The sequence below is a fragment of the Hoplias malabaricus genome, chromosome 7, assembly GCF_029633855.1.
Source record: "Hoplias malabaricus isolate fHopMal1 chromosome 7, fHopMal1.hap1, whole genome shotgun sequence".
In the NCBI taxonomy this organism is placed as follows: Eukaryota; Metazoa; Chordata; class Actinopteri; order Characiformes; family Erythrinidae; genus Hoplias; species Hoplias malabaricus.
Genome location: NC_089806.1, coordinates 17,662,766 through 17,684,922, shown reverse-complemented (window position 1 = coordinate 17,684,922; position 22,157 = coordinate 17,662,766). Strand labels below are relative to the sequence as shown.

General features: G+C 39.6%; 1 protein-coding gene across 1 annotated transcript in view; it reads right to left on the bottom strand.

Annotated features, from left to right (window-relative positions):
- Positions 1–22,157, bottom strand: part of LOC136702497 (kelch-like protein 29) — a 216,394-nt gene that overhangs the window by 133,380 nt on the left and 60,857 nt on the right. The window contains exon 3 of the mRNA XM_066677586.1: positions 2,052–2,354. Coding sequence (XP_066533683.1) covers positions 2,052–2,324 — 273 coding nt within the window. The 5' untranslated portion in view covers positions 2,325–2,354. The remainder of the gene's footprint in view (positions 1–2,051; positions 2,355–22,157) is intronic.

Below are 22,157 nucleotides of genomic sequence, written 5' to 3'. Positions count from 1 at the left end.
CCAGCTCTCCAGTGCTTTCCAACAGGGCCATATTCTATAGTCCTTTTCGGTTCTATTTTATAAAACATGCTTTGTAGTAAACAGACCAATTTTGTTACAGAATACATAGTGCCCTTTACGGCACCTCATTGAAGAAAAGATATCTAGGTTGTATAATACACAATTCACTGTCAGTGGGAGGTAAACTGATGTGAGCTGAATGTGGTCTATATAAATGTGGCTTTTCACAAAAACAAACAAACAAACAAACAAACAAAAACAAATAGGTTTCTGTTCTGTAACTTGGCAAAAAACAATAAGCATTTTTAAAAATTATTATTATTGTTATGCTATTATACTTACTTTCCATATAAGGACTGTGCAGACTGAAGTGTAATGGATACATTTTAAAAATTAATAATGTTTGCATACTTAATTAAACTCCTTTCAAGAACGTAAGAGAAATTTGTTCTGCCAAGAAATTGGACCCTTAACATAAAAGCAAGAGGATTTCTTAATATTACACACATACGGATATCCACTCCATAGTCACCTCTTGATTACCACACTGCTTTCTAATAAGGATACTTCATCTTATTAGACAGCAGTGCTATATTCAAGAGGTGGATAAGACTTTTCTCCAAAAGTAGATCAATCACTCTGTCAAGACTTTCCATAAACAGTTCTCTATCTCCCTCGCACTTCTCTCTACCTCTTTCACTCCTAAACGAGTAGCACCCCTCATTTCTCCGCCCAGCCCGTGGACAGAACTACAGAGAGACTTTGATAGCAGATGACAGGGAGAGTGGCCTTCCCTGGAGTGTCAGTCTTGTTCTGATGCTGACAGATCTCTTCCAGGCAGTAATTAAGGTAGAAAAAAGACAACAAAGCAAAGACCTGAGATAGCTGCATTCCTCTACGTCCTCCTCTAATGCACACATCACAGAGTGCCGTCAAAGACAATGTTGAGCGCAGAGTTAAGTCCCTTACTGACAGCTAGAGGATGACAACAGCTTTTCCCACACAACCTGCATCATGTTAAAGTGAGCTGTGTGATACCTCAGTCCTTAGACTACCGAACACTGCTGATACCAAGCAGGTCAACTGGACTTAATGGGAGGAGAAGCTGACCATGGGCATGGTCGAGGACGCTGTATGTGTGTGTCAGAAATCCACCACTAGCAGAAGGTCCTGGCAAGATTTAAACAAAGTTAGGAGATGTCACTAAACAGAACATAGCTGAGCCAGGCGATGTCTTTTCATATAACTCATCTTTGAAAGCAGTGATGCATAGCAGCCACAAAACACAGCAGCTAGGGTTCAAGGAATAGTTTGGACAAGCATCAGATTTACAGATTTCCCCATACCCCAAATGCAGTTAATCAGTCAAAACAGTGCCAAACAGTGCAGTGCAGTGCTAAAGGAGCAAACTGCAGACAAGCATGTCCCAGCTGACAGAATCCATTTTGATTAAGGGGAAATTAAGTAGATTCATCCAACATAAGAAGAATACAGTCTGGCACATCGAGTCTGATTGGGTGCTACCATATGTGAATAATTTATAAGAATCAGTCTGTCATTCGCTGGATGGGAGTTACAAAGTGTCTGTGCTGTAATCAAGAACCAACAAGGATCACGTCACTCATGGAATTTTCTGGAAGAGTTTGGAGTCATTGAGTTAAAGTGTGTCTTATAATCAATGCTTAATGCTGGCATCCTGAGTGAAAAGGGAAAAAAACTAACCAAAACAAGGGATAATTTGATAGAAATGAGTGAACGGTGATGCTCCAGCTAATGTGTTTTCATAAAGAACTAATTTTCCTGATTGTCAGTCTGCTCCGCTCAAATGGCAGACACCTGCTTTGTATTTCTTGCCCGCAACAGAGTTGAAAAACCTTGGGCTTGGACTTAATTCAGCCCATCGCTCTGAGTTTCTCATTTACATAATGACAGAGAAAATTAGCAAGGAGGAGGGAAAGTGAGGAGAGACTGAAGCGATTTGGCAGGGAGAGGAGAGAGAGAAGGGAAATGGAACGATCTGGCAAATCTCTCTCTCTCTTACTCTAGCTTACCTTTACTGCAGGCGCTGCCACTGAAGCAGCAGAAGCTCGTTTCACACCCAATTCTGTGCTGCTTGTCGTCACCGCGATAGTGACTGGGCTGGGCAGGAGAGAAGGGATGACCGGCAGGGGGAGGAGTCCAGGCCGATTGTTACCGTTGGTCAGAGGCGGGGCGGCGGAGGAGCAGTTGCTGTTAGACACACCATTGTGGATCCCAGCAGAACGGTCCCGGCGATCCCATGGCCCACGATAGTCCCGCTCAAAGCGGTGGTGGTGGCGTGACATGACTTTCCTTCAGAGGCAATGTGGCACTGCCTAAGAGAGAAGAGGAAGAGACACAGGGGGTAAGAATGGTAAAGTCATAAAACACCAGCTCAGGCCAGAGGAACACTCACGTCAGTGTTAAAGCTTCAGCACGGACCATGCCTCTGAACGCACATGAATTTTCTTTTGATCTTGCCAATGAGGCTGAAGCTTTTATGACTCCTCATTAGCTCTGCCCATAAGTTGTGGTTATTTATATTTTTAAAAAAAACACTGCTTGACAGACTATGTTTATTTCCGTTTACTGCTTTGTGTTTACTCATGAGGAAATTCTGTCTGTCTTTTCTCACTAGTTTATTAATTAATTTATTTATTTCTCATTGGAACTGTTTCTTGACACATATTAAAAGCAGTTTCCAATGTCTTTTGCATCATTTCAATCCAAAAATATATTCTTCTGAAGTTTTTGCTGACAATTCCTGTTTCTGTAGGCCGCATCAGCAAACCTTTTGAAGCATTAACATGAAAAGCATCCTTTGGATAAAAACCAAGCTATTGACATGGCTTCAAGTGTATTTAGCTGTATATCCCTGATGTGCGGGCTCCCCTCCACTTAGTGTGGGGATTTTATTTAGCTTGAATGCTTTGGTTCGAGCAACACATGCAGATTTTATTCAGGTTCTTCTAGGTTGGTTGTGCATAATTTGTTAGTTCTGTTAATGGCAATGTAAAATGAATATCTGTAATAGCCATGCTTTTCAAAAACAAGCTTATATCACACATTTATGTTTCAAAAACAATCCATTACCTAATAATGTCATGTCATTTGTGCATATAGAACTGCCAGTCAGCGTTAGAGCAAACACAAAGTGGGTAGATGAATGTGAGCAATGCAAATTTCCTTCCTGAGCATGCAGGTTGTCTTTAGCATGTCTCACACAGCAAACATGCAAACACTCCCCCAGCAGATGCTGCTACTGCCTTTGATTGACGCGCACGCACAAAACGCTCCATTTACTTATTTTAATATCCATTCTGCCAGCCCTTAATGAGGGGGAAAAATTAGCATTTATTTACAAGAACTATGAAGAAAAGTGCAGCATCCACAGCTCCAGGGAAGATTTGGTCTATTCCATATGGTTAAGAGATCTGTCCAACTATCCCAGGTTTTCTTAATGACTTTACTCGTATAGCTCCCAAAGCTCATAACTCAAACCCATCTAGAGTCCTAATTAACCGGACAGCCCATTTCACAACTCACTTTATTGCTTTAAACTGCTGATTGGTTCACGGGGAGTGACCTGAGCAGACTACCAACCACCTCTACTTCTCCCTCCTGCTGTCGACATGGAAAAAGTTTGCTTTATATCTTCAGCTTGGCGAGTTGGTAAACTTAATTTTACTTTATTTGCTGTGGCTTCTTTATCTAGCCATCATCCTCAGACAGTTGTGTGTAATAACTCTAGAGACCCCCAGTTGGGAACTGGCTTATTAGTTTCTCTCTTAGTGTCTTTCTTGTACATGTGGGAGAAGATTAGGTTGCTTGTAAAATAAGCCAGTATTGGCTATTCAGGGGGTGTGCAACAAAATCAGGATTTATTGCACTTTGGCAACCCTTTTTATATTGAAAAGCCAGTTGCATAGGGCTACATCAAGGAATAAGCTAATACCAAACCATTGTGTGATTCTGTGCATTTTCTCCCAAGAAAACACCCAAATGTGCCAGAGTAGATAATGCGACGTCCACTTTTAAAATGTTATCTTGTTACGTGAGAAATGAATTATAGCCAACACAATACACTTGCAGCCATTAAATCCTCCTTCCACTGTCCATCTTTACTAAAACAGCGTGGACGGATATCAAACAGTGAAGCAGGTGGGCTTCCAGCACTGAAGAGAAAAGACCGTTTCCAGTTTCCAGGCGGCAAATAGGAGCTTCCAGCAGCCTCACAGAGCTATATTTATGCTGGCCCTTCAAACTATTCTTCATAATAACGGTGCAGTTATTACACGGAAGCAAGCAGGCGTATACAGCCTGCACACACAAATAGAATACATGCAAACCCACACCACCCACCCTCAACCGCACACATTTCCAATAATTACGCCACATATTACAAGCAACATATTAATTATTCATGAGATATACTGGATTAGCTGTGTAGTTTAATTTACAGAGCTTTTGCTCAGTTAACATATATGGTATGGGTTTGGAACCCATGAAGGATAGACCATATAGCTCACAAACAACCATAGGCCAAGTGACTTCATTTCATACAAAAATATTTAACCTTTTCAAATGATAGTTGATAATGTTGATAATTTTTTATAATAATGAAAGAGTGCTGTAACACAGCTGCTGACCAAATGATTGGACATTATCTTATAGACATTATCTAATGCTGCTCTCTGTGTTAAAGTAAAAATAAAATTAAATAGTAATAAAAAATTAAAAAACAAAAATGGGTAAAGGTTCACTGAAGAATCTAGCAATGTGTGCTGAGCAAAATGATACAGTTGTGAATATCGCTGTGTTGTTATATAATGCCCCTCAACCCATAACATTGTGCTGTCTGAAATTGCTGTTGTATAATTAAGTAATTGCATTTCAATAGTGTAGTAAAATATCAAGAATGTGTTAATTCACTGGATATGTCAGCGGCAATATCCACTAGATACCCACTAGACACCAGTCCAAATATATATCTGTGAGAGAACACATATAAGGAGACAGTACGGAACTGCCAATAAAGCATTGACTGGCACTTCACTTCACGATAGAGCAATGCTTTTTAATGGGGTGGCTGAGGTAGTAGAGAAGTGCACAGTGATTTTTTTCCCTTTCTCTTATGTCTTTTCTTTTTTTTTACTGGTGTTTGGCTGAGCTTGAGTGTGGTGCCTTGACACGACAGCTTCATGATTAGAACTGACATTCAGCACACACACATGTGCTAAGAGAGACAAAGAGTGGGAAGCTGAGCGAGAGAAAAAAGAAAGAAAGAAAGAAAGAAAAAGAAAGTAAGAAAGAAAAAGAAAGAAGAGACAGGAAGAAAAAAAATCTTAGAAAGGTGATTAAGCAAAATAAAGCCTTACATCTGATCCAAAATTGCAAAGATTCACAGAAATGAATGCTCATCTCACGCAACTCAAACACAGCCTCGCAGACCAAAAAACATTTAAAAAGCCGACTGGAATGGAGAAGTGAAACACAAACCTCAGTGAGAGACTAACAGATGGGTGAAGAAGCTGAGGATGACACACCAACACTCTCTACGTTTCTGCTGCTCCTGTCATCTCTCTCTCTTTTTTATATCTTCATTTGGTGGGCTGTGACAAGGAAAGCACATGGGGAAGCGTAGACCTATTTGACAAATTCAGAAATGCCTTCCTGTGAAGATCTATATAAAGAAACATTTTATGTCCAGGCTGTGTTTACTCTGTGCTTTCATTTGGCACACAACACCTCCAAAACCATCCAGTTCTGGGTAAAATATTGTCTGTAGCAGTATATTTATATTCCTGAATTGGTATTGGACTGATTTTTTGTTGTACCAAAAATAAATAAATAAATAAATAAACAATTAAATAAGTAAATCACAAAAAAAGATTGCAAATTTATTTGTCATGTTAATAACTAACATTTTATTATTCAGTATGTATACAGTAAATAAAAACAAAAACAAACCTGATATCTTATCAGCCAACCTCCCATTTCTCCCATAATTTTCCCTCCCACTGTCCTCCCATTGCAACTTTTTCCTGTAAACCTCTCACAGTCTTACGCTTTCTAAAAAATAAATTGGCAGTAACATTGATGGTAGGCATAATCAGCCATAACCACCTGTTAGATGCGTTTGCCATACTCCCCTCCAGTAAAGCATTTGGCAGTACGTAGAACATTCACTACAACAAACAGCAGCTACCAATAAAACAAGAGGAAGAGAACAAGATGATGAAGAGGAAGAAGTGCATCACAAAAATTTAGGGATAAATGAATGCAGTGGGGGCATGGTGCACTTGCCAAAAAGACTGGGTTGGTGCAAGCATCTCTTCATTTGAGAAGAGGTTTCCCAGTACATAGTGAAGAGCAAGCAACACTGAGCAAAGCCTTGTGACAATAAAAATAAGAACTAAACTCTACCCCACATCCACTCTCTCACTATTACTCCTACCCATGCATACTCACTCTCATCGTTTTCCTAATCACTCCATCCCCTACCAATTGCTTCCCTTATCAGGAGCTTGTATATAAAATTAAACGCCTATGTACTGAAAATATGTCCTTTTGGTTTTTTCATTACTATAAGGCATCTATTTCTGAACATAATTCACTCAGTCATAAGCAAGTGGTTGCCTTGGATTCATTTGTAATATTGTCTAAGTGTTAAGGACAATGAGATGGCCCAGGGTCAGGGCACTGGAACATTTCCATTATTTTCAAATCCCAGTGTCCACAGGTATGCCTGGTAGGTAAATAGTAATTATGTTTCTATCTGATTTGATCTCCATATAGTAGGGAAAATTAGCATTGTGACATTAACACAACACTGAATATATTTTAGAAAAAAAAAACCCATTACAATCAAGATTTGTCAGATTTTTTCTTTTTTAATAAACAATATTCCTCTGGGCCCTGAATCTATGTAGTTTCTGCTCCTGAAACTTGTGGTCACTTTAAATTGTCATGTAAGATATATTAGATTCCCAGCTTTAAAGCAAAGCATCCATTGCTCTCTAATACTCCAGTGATTAGAAAATATAGGGCTGGAAATTGGAAACTGGTCTGGAGTTTGGTGCCTTTGGTATAGAGTATCAGGACTCAGGAAGCATGGGCTCATTATCTTTGTTAATGCACACTTTAAAATGATCTGATAATGTAATATGGCTAGAAAAAAACACTGTTTAGAGATATAAATATTTAATCAACATCGCCCAGCACTAAACTGGACAAAATGGAGAGAAATACCAGGCTGTGGCACTTTCTAGTGTGTTCACTCTCCAAGCAAACAGGATTCCAAGCAGCAGGTGCTTTATGATGATCATTTCATCCAGATAATTAGCAGTCTTCATGGTTTCAAGGCCACCATGGAGAGAGCAATGTGTTCTGTATTACAGAACTCCAGGAGCAAGATTTCAGTGCTCTCCAGGGGTCAGAGGAAGGGTCATTAGTCCAGATGCCTCTTCAGTACAAAACTAAGCCAGCGTACATGAGCTTCATTCACAACGTCAAGACTTTCTGTTACTTATTTGAAATTAACACTGAATTATAACTACATACTGAACCATGCAAGCCGTGGGTCATCTGAGAATGATATATAAAGCTATTTAGCTCTGAAGTATTCTCTTAAAATTAAATATCTTAAATGACTCTTGGCTTGGGGTATTGTACATTTGCAAAACAGTTTGTAAAGAATCCTTTACAAAGAGCCATGTCAACTCAAGGAAAAGTTTATTGTCATTGAAAAGTTTAAAAAAGTTTAAAGGTGGAAAAGTCACTGAAAAGTTTAAGTGGAAATTGTGTGGGAACATGGATATGTGTTCCTTTAAAGAAACTATTTTGAAAAAATACAGTTATATCACTAAAATCACACTTACATATATCACATTTACAGACATTGTTCTATAAAGGGCCACACACTAAAGTGTTATTCTAAGGCCTCATTCCAAATCATTTTTAGCACTCTTAAGGCCTGTAGTGCTAAGGAAATAAACCAGGGCTTGCCTGATATGCACAATACATCCATTAAGAATTCATAAATAATCATTTATTCATTCATTCATTCATTGTCTTAATCGCTTATCCAGTTGAGGGTCGCAGTTGGTCTAGAGTCCACCCAGAACACCCTGGAGGGGGCACCAGTCCTTCACAGGGCGACACACACTCACACCTACGGACACTCTTGAGTCGCCAATGCACCTACCAACATGTGTTTTTGGACCATGGGAGGAAACTGGAGCACCAGGAGGAAACCCACGCGGACACTGGGAGAACACACAAAAATCCTCACAGACAGTCCCCTGGAGCGGGACTTGAACCCACAACCTCCAGGTCCCTGGAGCTATGTGATGCTAACTGCTGTGCCACCGCGCCGCCTCTTTCAATCAATCAATATGATTTAAAATATTCAAAAAATAAAATTGGCGGGGCAACGGGTAGTGTCGCAGTCACACAACTCCAGCATCTTTGGGTTGTGTGTTCGAACCCTGTCTCATGTGAACGTCTGTGAGAAGTTTGGTGTGTTCTCCCCTTGTCTGCAGGGGTTTCTTCCCACAGTCCACAGTGGACTGTCTGTGCAAATGTGTCCATAGGTTTGAGTGTGTGATGCCTTGTGATGTATAGGCGCCCCATTCAGAATATGTTCCTTCCCTGTGCCCAGTGGTCCTAGGTTGGCTCTGGACCCACGTGACCCTGAATGAAATAAGTGGTTACAAACAATGAATGAATGAATAAAAATGAATGAAAAACATTTTTAATGAGTTTGTTAATTGTAAATACTTTATCTTGTGTGATTGGCAGTTGTCAGTGGTCACATTTCTTGAATTTCATAAAATCACAAAGCCTAAAATAATTATGCGTCAGACTCTAAAAGAAACATTAATACAACAAGCAGTAATTTAACATCTGTCTGTCTTATTGTTCCAGAACTCGCCTTGAAGCAGCCCAGTATCTGCAGCTGCCATTCAATACCTGGTTGGGCAAATCAATACTTCATTAAGTTAAATCAGGTGTGCTGATGGAGGAATTGAACAAATACATGTAAAGGCTGTGCTGCATTGATGAGAAGTTGGGCGCCAAACTTCTGCAAATATCAGTAATTTCTCTGAAAGCTAGAAATTCTTTGTACAATTTTACAGTTTTGATGCTTATTTTAACATTTGTATTTTATAAGACAGATCACAGTTAAAGCCAGAAAACTGCTTTCTTCGTTGGTCTAAGACTTTTGCATTTTACTGTACAGAACAACGATGCAGTCAAATACACACACAGACACACATGCACACATACTCACACACACACATAGAGCCACTCTGGGACAAAAGGAAGTATTGTGAGTGAATTTTTAACTAATGAGAGAGACTGCTGGTACAGAAATAGCCACAGGCGACGAATGAAGAGTGTCTTTTAGTCTGCGTCGCATGCAGAGGTACACTCCTCACTGTGGAAGAGAGAGATCCAGTGATAAAAGACGGAAAGAAGTGGCAGCATTCCTGATCAGTCGCATGGCAGCTGCAGCTATGTCGGCTATTTATAAATCACTTCTAGAGGCACTAAAAAAAGAAAAAAAAAAAAACCCACACGAGCATCTTAATTGAAGCGTGAGAGGTAAAATAAACTCTGTATTTAAAATAACAATAATAAAACTTAATCCCAATGAAACTGCTGCGGCCCAAAGCCATTGCACAGCGCCTTTCCCCACTGAAATACGCCTTCCCCTTTCGTACTTCCAGATAACAAGCCATCGATTAAAGCAGACCCCACAAACAGTGCACAAAGGTGCGGCTGGTGACCGTTCTTTTATTTCCCTGGCTCTAATGACACAGCAGGGTCAGTTCAATCTAAACCCTATTGTGGGCAGCAGCGCTATTCAGAAAGACCCATTAGGCAGCTAGCTGGAATCCAGACAGAAAGAGGTGTTCACACTGCTGAGACACACGGAGGCCGCAGATCTTGCTGTAAGCCAAGACTCTATTTTCATACCCAAACAGAGCAAATGACCTCGTTTAAACTCATCTTATCTACTGTCAGCGATATCAGTGCTCCAAGGCTATGTACAGATAAACAACCTCCACCAGCGACTTAATGTGGCGTATTGATGTTTGACAAACACACAAACATGAATCTCCATAAAACGGCCTGTTTACTGCCCTCTCCGCTCATATCGATGACCAAGGCTAATACAAATGGTGACAACATAATCCAAAGCTGTCGGGATATATTACAAATAGCTGGAAAAATAGCACATTGGGCTTGACCAGTGTACCAAGAAAAATCTATTCTGTGGCCTGCAATTGACTTTTTTTAGACAATGTTATATTACAACACAGTCATGTTCTAGCATTAACATAGTAATAAAACATCCTTTGAGAATGTAGGTCAAAACCACACTTTCTCCACTGAATACACCATCACTATACTATAATGTGCCACAGCACAATGACAAATCTCCTACTCTCTGGTTCTCTACTCTCAGAGAGTTGCAGGTTGATAAAAGGAGAAATATCAATATGTCAGCAGGAGTGATGTCCCAATCTGATCCAGTGGGGCTAATCTAGGCATATTTTAATGGAGCTACTTCCAGTCAAATGTGTGTGTCGTTTTCAGAAGTGAACAAAGTAGTTTCAATGTCAGCGGTGTAGTGTGGAACTCTTACATAAAGTTAATAATCAGTAGCTGTATATGATACCAAACAACATCAAATGAGGCATCCAAAAAAACATGTATTTTTATGTGATATTATTGTAGGATTAAAAAGCAGCTTAACGTATCTTTCGTGGGCCTGACATTTGCCCTCTCAATGTTTAGTAAAAGAACTGGATTGGGGGACAGACTGGGACATGAGGACAGGCATAGTCTCTTTACTCAAATGAAATATTTATAGTCACTTCTTGAAAACTGAGAAAGGTTTCTGGGAAACTGTAAAATTACAGATATCCAGAATCAAAAAAAAAGAAGGAAAATAAAGCAACAAGAGCTTTCAGTTTGAAGAATTCAGTAAAGCTTTAGGTATTTTTCTAAAAGGGAATACTTCATGTAAATTATTCACATGTTGAAACTTTTCCCAGCTTTACTATCTGATGTTGGATATACAGACTGACCGCCAAAGCTGTAAAACTACTGGTGCAGCACACTTTTGCAGCAATAGAGGGATAAATCCACAGCCATGGTTTGTGAAATAGCTTTAAAAAAAACTATACTAACCAGTGTAACGCAAGGAGACAAAAAGACTGTGTGAAGCCTCTGTCCTTACAGTCTCCCTGTCAGCAAATGACACCCCTTATTAATATTTATAAATCCCATTGAAATTAGAGCACAGTGATTAAATCGCATTTCAGATGCAAGAGGTAAAAGGATTTAAATAAAGAATTACAAACAGACAGAGGGAAAGCTACAAAAGCCCCTCCTCAATTCATGCAAAGTTGGCTGTTAATTAAAAATGGTTTACCTTTCTTTTGGCTGTTTCTATTGTTTTTTGACACAAAAGGCTGCATCATCCAGCTGATAGACCATTAGTGAAGAGGTCTCGTAGGTGAATTTTATGACATGATTTCAAAACAGCACCTTCACCCCACCTTCATGCAATTAGCATCCCCTGCTGCACTGACTCTGACAGCACGCAAATAAATAAACAACAAACCTAGCTACACTACACTGACAAAAACAATATACTCAATTTACATCAGTCACACGCTTCAACATTAATAAAATGTACATCAAACACAATTTCTGTTTTTTAGTTTGTTTATTTCTTTGCTGTTCACTGGTCCCACTGCGTTTTCCACCTTAATTACTCTGACTCTGTCTTTGCTATTAATATTTCATAACAAACGTATTTAAACTCTAGGCCATGCCAGTGTTGATTTCATTCCACATATTATTTTATTGAAGTTATCAAGCCTAATGATTCACAGCCAGTTTGACAATTAGATCTTTCAGAGTAGGTCAGAATATAATATAGATCTTTAAACATTGATAGCTGAGGATGCTAAATAAGAATTTACCAAGGAGAGTATTTGCACATTTCCATCCAAAATTCTACAGACAGTCATTAAAATTACTTGAAATTATTCTGTCCAATTTAGTCAATACTAGTTGTACCAATTAGCTAGGTCCCAGAATCCAGGGGTAGACACTTTCTATTGCTCGGGACCTGGGGCCACTAAAATGAAAATGGCCACTTGCCTTGGAATTTTATGGGGTTTTTTTGTTTGTTTGTTTTTTTACCTAATTCCAGACCAGTGTCATTTCCATATATTTACAAAAATGTGACGATAAATGTAATGGTGGATCAGACACAGCATTGCTGCTGGAGTTTTTAAAAAATTGTGTTCAATCACTGTCCATTATTTTTCATTTACACTTGCCCAATCTTACCCAGTCACACAGTGCTAAAGAGCTGCTGACACTTGCAGCCAACAATGCCTATAGGAGATCACTAATTGCCCAGTTCAATTCATTTAGTTAACAGACACACACTTTGGATAGCACCATGCTTATTATGGGATGGTGGGTAAGGCCATCCTTCTGATCTGAAAAGAACAAGGCCAGTTATGCTCTCTTGGAATTCTATGTTAGATGGCATATTATTTCCAATGTCCTGAACATAGGTCCAATACTTACATCCTCCATGTTTCTACCCTATGTCATGAATAACATGATGTCATCATTATGCATGACTCACTATGCTGCTTCCATTTATTGTCAATGTAGGTTTCAATAAGGTGCAGCTAAGACAGCTAAACAGCATAATGAAAAACACCAAAACTGGAACATAAATAAACGTCCTTATGAGCCTTGCTCTCAGATACTACATTGAAGCTGCATACTCTGTAAACAGAAAACAGAGAGAGTGAGTGTGTGTCAGAGAGAGAGAGAAAGCGAGAGAGAGAGAGAGAGAGAGAGAGAGAGAGAGAGATAGTTGACACTGAGTGCTGCACTGAGACTGAAACAAAGAGAGTGAGAAAATGAAGGGAAGATTGCATGTGGACGCATTTCTGTGTGAGTGAGTGAGAGTTAGTGAAAGAGCAGAAGACGACACCCAGTAAAGGACAGAGAAAGACGGAAAGAGATATTAAAGCTAATGTGTATTCTGCCCTCACCAAATGGCTCCATTGTCCTTGCAGACAAACATTTTGCTTTCAGATGAGAGAGCTCTCTGATGCCCAGCAACAAAAGAACTGGCCACTTGAGCTCAGGACAGGTACGAGACCGCTCAGAGGTTCAGTTATAACCATCCTCTCTTGGAAAGGCCGGTTCTACAATGATACACGTCACTTCTTATCCCTTAGACCCCTGCAGTTCTTGCGGCCATATTAATGTAATAATTACAGTGACATAAGTTCACAACTAAATATAAAAAAAAACAAAGAGTGGGTTGCTTTATAAAACAGAGCTTTTGTTTTAACTCATCTGTGGGAGTGTATACACACACACACAACCGCTAATGAGCAATTTCATCACCCATTAAGGGCAGTGAGCACACACACACTCTGAGCAGTGGGTTGCTAGCATGGTGCCCGGGGAGCAGTTGGGGGTTAGGTGCCTTGCTCAAGGGCACCTCAGCCGTGAGGGAGGAGAAAGCACAGCTCCCTCACTCCCATTCCACCATTTTCCTGCCGGCCATAGGGATTGAAGCAGCAGTATCTCAGACCCGCTGATCTAACTTTAAGGCCACGGCCACCCCCAAAGACATGAGATTAACTTTACATGAAATGCATCCACTCAGCTGTTTATCAACTCTCCAAAATTCATCAAAGAAGGCAATTCTTTTCATTCATTACCTGTAATCACTTATCCAATTCAGGGTCGCAGTGGGTCCAGAGCCTACCTGGAATCATTGGGTGCAAGGCAGGAATACACCCTGGAGGGGGCGCCAGTCCTTCACAGGGCAACACAGACACACACACACATTCACACCTACGGACACAGGGAGAACACACCAACTCCTCACAGACAGTCACCCGGAGCGGGAATCGAACCCACAACCTCCAGGTCCCTGGAGCTGTGTGACTGCGACACTACCTGCTGCACCACCGTGCCGCCCTAAGAAGGTAATCTCATAATTAAAAATTCAAACTGTTTTATTTTTGACATGGAGTGCCTTTAATCTTAAATATTTATTAGGAGATTATGTCATAATATTATCATTTGTTTTCACTCTGCAGCAGTAGTGTTCAATAAGAGTTTACTCTGTCCTGGTGAGACAGGATCTGCCGGGTTCTGAATCATATTCATGTGCTGAAAAGCCTGATTACTGAACTAACATCCAGATCACTCAAGATAGCAGCATTAATCTGATCTACGAAACTGCAGTATGCTCTTTACCAAACCACTTGATCATCCAAATCAGACAAAGATCAGGCAATGTTGGTATTATGATAGTAGTGTCACTGACATAAGCTTGGAAAAATTGTACAGGAGGTTTTTTCCTTTAAGCAAAACAACACCCACCACAACATCTATTCTCCTCATAATGACATTTCTCTTCTTCTGTTTACAAGGAAAAACTCATCAATTTCTCAGCTTGTTTCAATACGCCATGACACAGGAACGGCTTATATGAAATTACACCTTGCTTTTGCTACTGTCAATGATAACAAAGACTTTTAAGAATTCTAATACGGTGTCATTTTCTGATAAGACAGGCAATATTGATATGAGTCAAGTCTGAGGAACTTTTAGACAAGTTCCCTTTTTATCTTTTTATGAGGCTAATATCAGAATGCCATTCTCTGTCAGTACAGACTTTAAACAAGTGATGATTACACAAGACTGTTTCGACACCCTTTATTAAAAAACTGATTTTCAGAATGAAAAGACGTTAACACACCCTGAAAAGAGAATAAACTGCAATATTAAGTATGCAGTTTCTATAAATATGCTGAGTTTACCATGTTCATATATATTATAATATAAAAAACGTGTTTATATATTGTGAGTAGGCATAATTTTACGATAGGCAGAATCATGTTCCAATATGGTAAAATAACAAATGATCAGTAACTGTGAGTACTAATTTTTACTTAGAATCCATAAAACATTTTATTTGACCAACGGTGCTCCAAAATTTGCATACTGCATACTTTGCCCTTAGATCCTTATGTAAATCAATGTTCTTCAATATTTCACCACCAAAGCACGAATAGCAACCATCACAGATATAGCCAAAGTAAAAGTAAGTGGCCCTCAAGTGCTGGATAATACATCTATAGGAAGTGCAGCCAAAGCGCTAAAAAAAAGGTGCAATTGAAATGTAGAAAAGAGGAAGGGGATGGAAAAAATTGCACTGTAATATATAAAAAGGCTCCCCTGGTTCAATATCTGCTGACAGGAAGTGTGTGAGTGAGTATATGTGTATGGCTGCATGCGTGAGAGTGTTCGGCTGAAGCTGAGCATACCACGTGGATGATTCCCCCCTAGCTGAGCTTCTACTACATGGTAAGAAGTGTAGTGGTGGTTATATGTGCAGCTGATGTAATGAAGTGAGTGCAGCTGCAGAGCAAAGCCGGCTGAGCCATGTTTCAGAGAGCTCTGTGGAGTGGAAGTGAGGTGAAAAGAGGAGAAGGCTTTATTTAGGAGAGCAGCCTATCTTCCCTCCTCCCCCCAAAGGCCTTGCTCACAGTCTACAGCTGTGCACCTACACTACAGGCATACACACATTCACACACGCACACGCACACACACACACACACAAACATATGCTCCGAGTTGAGAGAGAGAGAGAGAGAGAGAGAGAGAGAGAGAGAGAGAGAGAGAGAGAGAGAGCACACAAGTTATCCGGCCTAAATCAACAGAGCATGAACATGCCAAAAAGATGAACAAGAAAAGACACTCAATTAAACAAACAGAGGCAGCGCAAATCAAACCACGCAGAAATACAAATATGCTGCACATCCTCCTAGAGAAATGAGGAATGGTATTTTGCTAGAACGCTCTGACTAGAGCTTGGCCTTTGAAAAATGTTAATTTCCACATGAAGCATAGAACAAAGAAAGAGCAAAAGAGAAAAAAAGAGCCTCGGTGGTTGTGTGGGGGCATATCTAGCCTGGATAGTGCTTCAGAACACTTGCCAGCAGTCCTTCCCAGTCAGGTGTCAACTCAAATCCAGCTCCAATGCATCATAACCGTGTCCATGCTATTCTGTTCAAAAAGTGAGCAACAATTACCCAAGAGACAAGACTACAGGAGGTCTACAGCCTCTTGCCCACGGGACAATTTATACACCACCCTGCCAGTCAAAAAACATTGGTGACTATTCAGTACACTACTGAAGATGCGAAACTTAAATTAATTAAATATTTAAATGGGTTTAATGATATTTCAAAACAACTTCATCACTAACATTTTAAACACTGTAGTAAAGACATTAACCTACTACTAATTTCTGATAAATGCAATTTAAAAATGACAATGCTATTTTTTCCAGCATGATAATCCTCAATATTCACATTTCCTAAACTCAAATAAAAAGCAGAATCATATAAATATTTTTAACATAGCGGCTCCTAAGTGCTCTCTTAGCACTTTTGTCGGTTTCTGTTAACTACCCTGTTTGGAGTCTCGACTGGAGCAGTGATATAAGCATTGGCCCTTTCATCAGGAGATTGCTGGCTAATTCCCCTCAGCCATCTAGGGCCAGGAGTCCTGGAGAGCAAAATTGGCCTCACTCTCCGGGTGGCTGAGATGGAACCCCTGCTTTCCCATGACTGTTCACAATACTAGCCAGCATGGACGTCTGTCAGCTTTATGTGACAAATCAGTGCAGTTGGTGTTCTCCTCCAGCACGTTAAGCTGCCCAATGGCATCATATTATCTACAGTGTAAAGAGGAGTAGTGACTGCTTTCATTTGTCACAGAGGGAGCATTCGCTGGCCCTCACCCTCCTCGAGTGGCTATCACTGTGTGTGACTTTGGAAGAACTTAAAATTGGGAAAGAAATTCTGCAAGAACATAAGTAAACAGACATGACTCCTAGGTAACTGGTATCTGTAGGTTTTTGACTTATTTTTCTTGTGTATTTGAACACAAATGAAGACGTAATTTTACAATGTATGTTAAAGGTCACATAACCAATACCAAGCCATATGTACAGTGAATATCTGACATTCATAGACAGTTTTATATATTTATTTATCTAGAGCAACACACCCTTCTTTAGCATGTTACATAGGGAAGCTGATGTAGCATTTGAAGTCTTGCCCAAGAACTCTTATTGGTATTCCATGATGTAGCTACCCAAGCTGGGAATCAAACCATAATCTGCTGTGTGGAGGGCAGTGATATTTTAAATTACATTATACAAAGACACTATACACCAACATGCATAGCTCTTTCTTTCAGAATTGGGATAAGAAGTCTTGCTCAATGAGTTAGTAATGTCTGTATAATTCAGTGATTAAGATGTCAGCAATACCCTTAAGAGGTGAAATGTTATATGGTAGAGAACCTTATAAACTCTAGATGTTGCCGTGTATGCAGTATATAGCATTGTATTCATTCACCAAAATGATTAATGAACCTACACAATAGTAATGGTGAAATAGCTGTAAATATTCTCTCTCCCATGAATGGATGTAAAATATATATACCGTCCTGCTTGCAGAAGTATTTAACAGATTTGACGCCTGGTTCAGAACTCAGAAGACCTCAACTTTTATTTATGTTTTTAGGTAAAGAGTCACAGATTTGCCAGGTGTTTGTTTAATTTACCAGCATAGATACTGCTCTTGGCTTCTTTTTTTTTTTTCATCCTCCCCTCTGAATCTGTTTGAACTGCGGCTGCCATCGTACCCACACACAGAGAACAAACGCTCTCAGACATGGCGTTGCACATTACACAATTTAGTCTTAATTGCCCTACCACGGGCACATTCCGGTTAATACTTGGAAAGCTCTGGCTCGTACAAACTACAAACCACTATCAAAAACTCCAAACTGACAAGGCTATTCGGAAAGCTGCTCTCAGATTACAGCAGATTCGTACATCAAAGCTGCTTCACTGTGGGTTTCATCTGACAGTGTGTAGGGAAAACACTGCAGAACAGTTGGATCCTGCAAAAAGTACTCAGTCACATTGAGCACACTGTGCATATGACTACATGGCAGTTTTGCCTATATTACCTCTTCACACATTATTTATAACATCATTTAGAGGAAGAGAGTAATTGCAAGTGTAGCAAATGTGTAACATTCACAGAAAGCATCCTGAAGTCCTCTATTTTGCGGTGGTGAGGATAATTGACGTCTCAGGCAGTGTGTGTGTTAATAAATAAAAGAAAAGGAGGAATAGCTTTGTATAAGACATGGCTCAGACGGAATATGAAATCCATGCAAATAGAAGACTGAGAGCCTGGATGCTGCGCTGACCTTTCAACCTCTGCCAATAAATACTGCACAGCAGGCAAAGCACTGCAGATAATACCTCTTCTTGGAGGGCAGCTCCAGCACTAACTATAAGAGTCATATTCATCAGGCTCAGCACCATTTAAAAACACAAAGCTGTGAAAGTGGTGAAACATAACACCTTTTAGAGAAATGTGATTTATCGGCAGGAAAGTGTTGGATGGAAGGCCCCGCCGTAGAGCGGGTGTCATTCCCTGGCACTTTTCTCCCTGCGCGGCTGTCCTGCCGCTCTGAACGCTGGTGGTCCTTGCCAGTGGCGCCTGGAGCTGGCCACATTTGATAGCAGCCGATAAATTATCCAACTGTAAAAACACAGGGAGGGAGACGGTGTAAAACACAGACGCCAAAAGCGCTCTCCTAAGGCTTGAGAGGTTTTAATGTACTCCTTGGACAAATTTGTCAAAGGAAGAGCCATTGTTTCCTTAACCATCATTGGAAATATGACTTCACTATTTCTGCTTTTTTGTGTTAATATGGTAAGTAAACAATTTATAACCTTCATTTATGGCCAGTTATATATGGTCTGTTCATCATTTACAACAATAAATATAGACAATTTTACAGTAATGTAATCAGTGTTAGACAGAACTTACCAAGTAAGAATATATCACATGCTATAATGGCCAATATCAGTGCCATTAAAAATGACTGAAAATGTGTTCTGTGCCTGGGTTCCCACGAGCACTGCACTGCTAAAATTATCTTAACTGTTCGTGAGACAGCTCAGAGTGATTTCTCTTTGCAAAGTTACTTTGCCATCATATGATCTAAGTCAATTTGACAAGCCTCAGAATATAATAATAAGGTTATTAGAGGTCCACAGAGGGGTTCATGACCTCAACTACTACTTACAATTTTCTGAGCAGTAAGGTTTACCTGGAAGGAACACTATGTCAGAGAGTTCAATCAATTTAAGTACATTTCCAATATATTAATGACTACAATTATAAATAATCGATAATAAATTAAATGTATTTTTAGTGACATATTTAAAGTGATTTTCTGATAGAAAACCAGCTCAAAGTTTTCACCTCAATTTCTATGTCATTTCTAAGTCAACTGTGATTTTCAGATTTTTAAACTCACAGTAAATTATAACTATAATTAGACTTTTTTCCCCATTGTGCTTGTGTAGTAGAGAAAAAGGGGTAGAATATCTTCAAAGAAATAAGGGGCCCTCATTGAATCTTCATAAAATAAGGGAACAATGACACTGGGCATGCCACATTCAGTTTTGGAATTTTTTTAATTGATTTATTCAGTTAAAAATGTATTCAGAATAATGTTGAACAAATATATTTGTGGGCACTGAAATGTAGTTTCCTTTTACAAGGTTTGCTATAAACTAAAAGACACTTTCCACTAAAAATACTTTAAAAAACTGTGGGGCATTTGTCCTTGTAATTTTTATCATATAAATGTGGGGTTATTTGGAAATGTTCCAGGTCTCATTCTTCCCAGTTCTCATCTCTGGGAACATCCAGAGCTTGTGTTCATCCTCACTAAAGCACAGAGGCTCTGAATTTGCACCTACACATAGGTGTCTTTCCTCTAAGAAGGTTATGTTCTCTTTGCGTGACATTCTCTGCTCCGTCTCCTCTGGACTATTCCCCCGTGCGGTCAGGCAGCCCCGTTTCTACTGGTTTGGGAATGGCTTCTCTCACATACTTTACAGAGCGTGACGCGGCAGGGCCGAACGGCTAATCCTGGAGAGACAGCGGCACATTTGGTAAACTGAGGGACTGCCCTCTCTCATTGCCTCCCAAATGACACCTGTACAGGCTTCTCTTTATTAGATTGAGTAGCGAGGACAATCGCGGAACACACTCACACTCCGTCCCTTTATGCTTTTACTTATTGGCCCTGAAAGCCGTGACGGAGTTCCTGCTGATCTGCAACAATGGGGCTTTTAGCCCCACATTACAATTACAATCAGCTGGCAGAGGAGGAGCAGGGGAGGATATGGCAGGACCCTCCAGGACAGTGCATTAGTTCAGAGTTTCTCCAATAAGCCGAATATTAAATAAACTCAGTGGCAAGTCAATAGAAGCGTTACAGTGCCATTGTGGCCCTGTTTGCTCTGAGCTAAGGGCCAGAGATTCAGAAGCGTGACTGAGGCGAAAAGCATTCGCCCTTAGTGCGACTAGACACAAACTCACAAAGGGCCTTGGAAACGTTACAGAAAAAAGGAGCGTATGCCTCTGAAACACCTTGATGATAAAAATGGAACAACCACATACTTTCCATGAAGAACCTTCACACTTCATTGTCCTCAAAAAGCCCAGAGGAGACTGAAATCCCACCACTAAAGAGAAACCACATGAAGTATCTTCTTTTATGTTTGTCTCCATTACATATATATTCAAACATGCTTAAGTGTAGGGCCTGACCAATATGAACATTTTGTGACCAGCACAGACTTAAACCAACAGACTTAAAGGCAATGTGATTTTTTTTTAATGTATATTTATATTTGCAATTTCAATTGTATACCTCAGTGTTTTTTGAATAGTGCTTTACAGACTGATGTGAGGATGCTACAGTACTGGAACACAATCTTTTATTTGTCTTGGAAAAATTCATTTTGTGTGATACATTTTCTTTTAAACATTAATAACATAAATGTGATCTAGTGTGTGGAGATTTCCATTAATAATTTTTATTACAAAATTTCTGTTAATTACACCTTCTCTTTTATCTTCTACAAATATGTGTTGCATTATCTTTATGCTGAAGTCCAGGGTTAAATTTATTAATTAATTTATTTAATATACTGTGTCAATGTTATGCTTTCAAATTAACCAGCTGATTCTGTTTTACTTTTGTATGAATTGACACATTTGTAAAAACTCAGAGCATTTTACTGGTAAGACTTTTCTTGATATAGAGTCTGCTATAATTTAATAGTGGCCATTATTATCAAACAACTGATATAGGTCAGCTGCTTCTTCATTAACAGGGCATGCTTAGTTAATTGATTCAAAAGTCAGCACTCCCAAGGTATCCAGATTACTCTGACACATTTGAAGAATATGACCTGACTTAGAAAGCATGTTAAGACCAATGTTTGTCTTATTGGAGGATCACTGACAGATGACCGTGACGAATAAAAAGTCAACGGTTTTGGAATGGAATTCCCCATAACCTTGATTTATGGTGAGTATAGCATCTGCAGGGTTATGGGTTCCAAAACACTTCATCTGTCCAGTCCTTCCAGTCTGCTTCCGTCATCTGTCCACATGACTTTTGTGACCTGCTGAGCATGAGGGAAATATAAATGGAGTCCAGCACTGCCCCTGTGCAGGGTCCACATAGGTCTCTGTGTGACATTGAAAAAATTCACATGCTTCCTGATGTAGAGATGTTCTATCAACATGTAGCATGTTTCCCAACTGTATATCATAAGAACAAAGATGACTTGAGTTAAGAAGCACATCAGGCTTTTGGCATAACTCATCTGTTGGCAGTACTTTGATTTATGTAGCTTTTAAAGCTTTATTGCTTCCTTCTTTACATATTTTTCCTGATGTCTGACCCTCACACTTGGCAGTCAAAAAAACACATGGCAAATGAACAAAAATCTCTTAATTTCTCTTTCTAAGCAAGGATTTCAGCAATGTCACTAGACTGATGTTCTGTTCACAGTTTAATTACTGCAAATGCCGTTAATCGTACCAGTCGAATGTGAAAGGGACATTCCAAACTTAGAATAGCTTTTAACATGGTATTTGTTA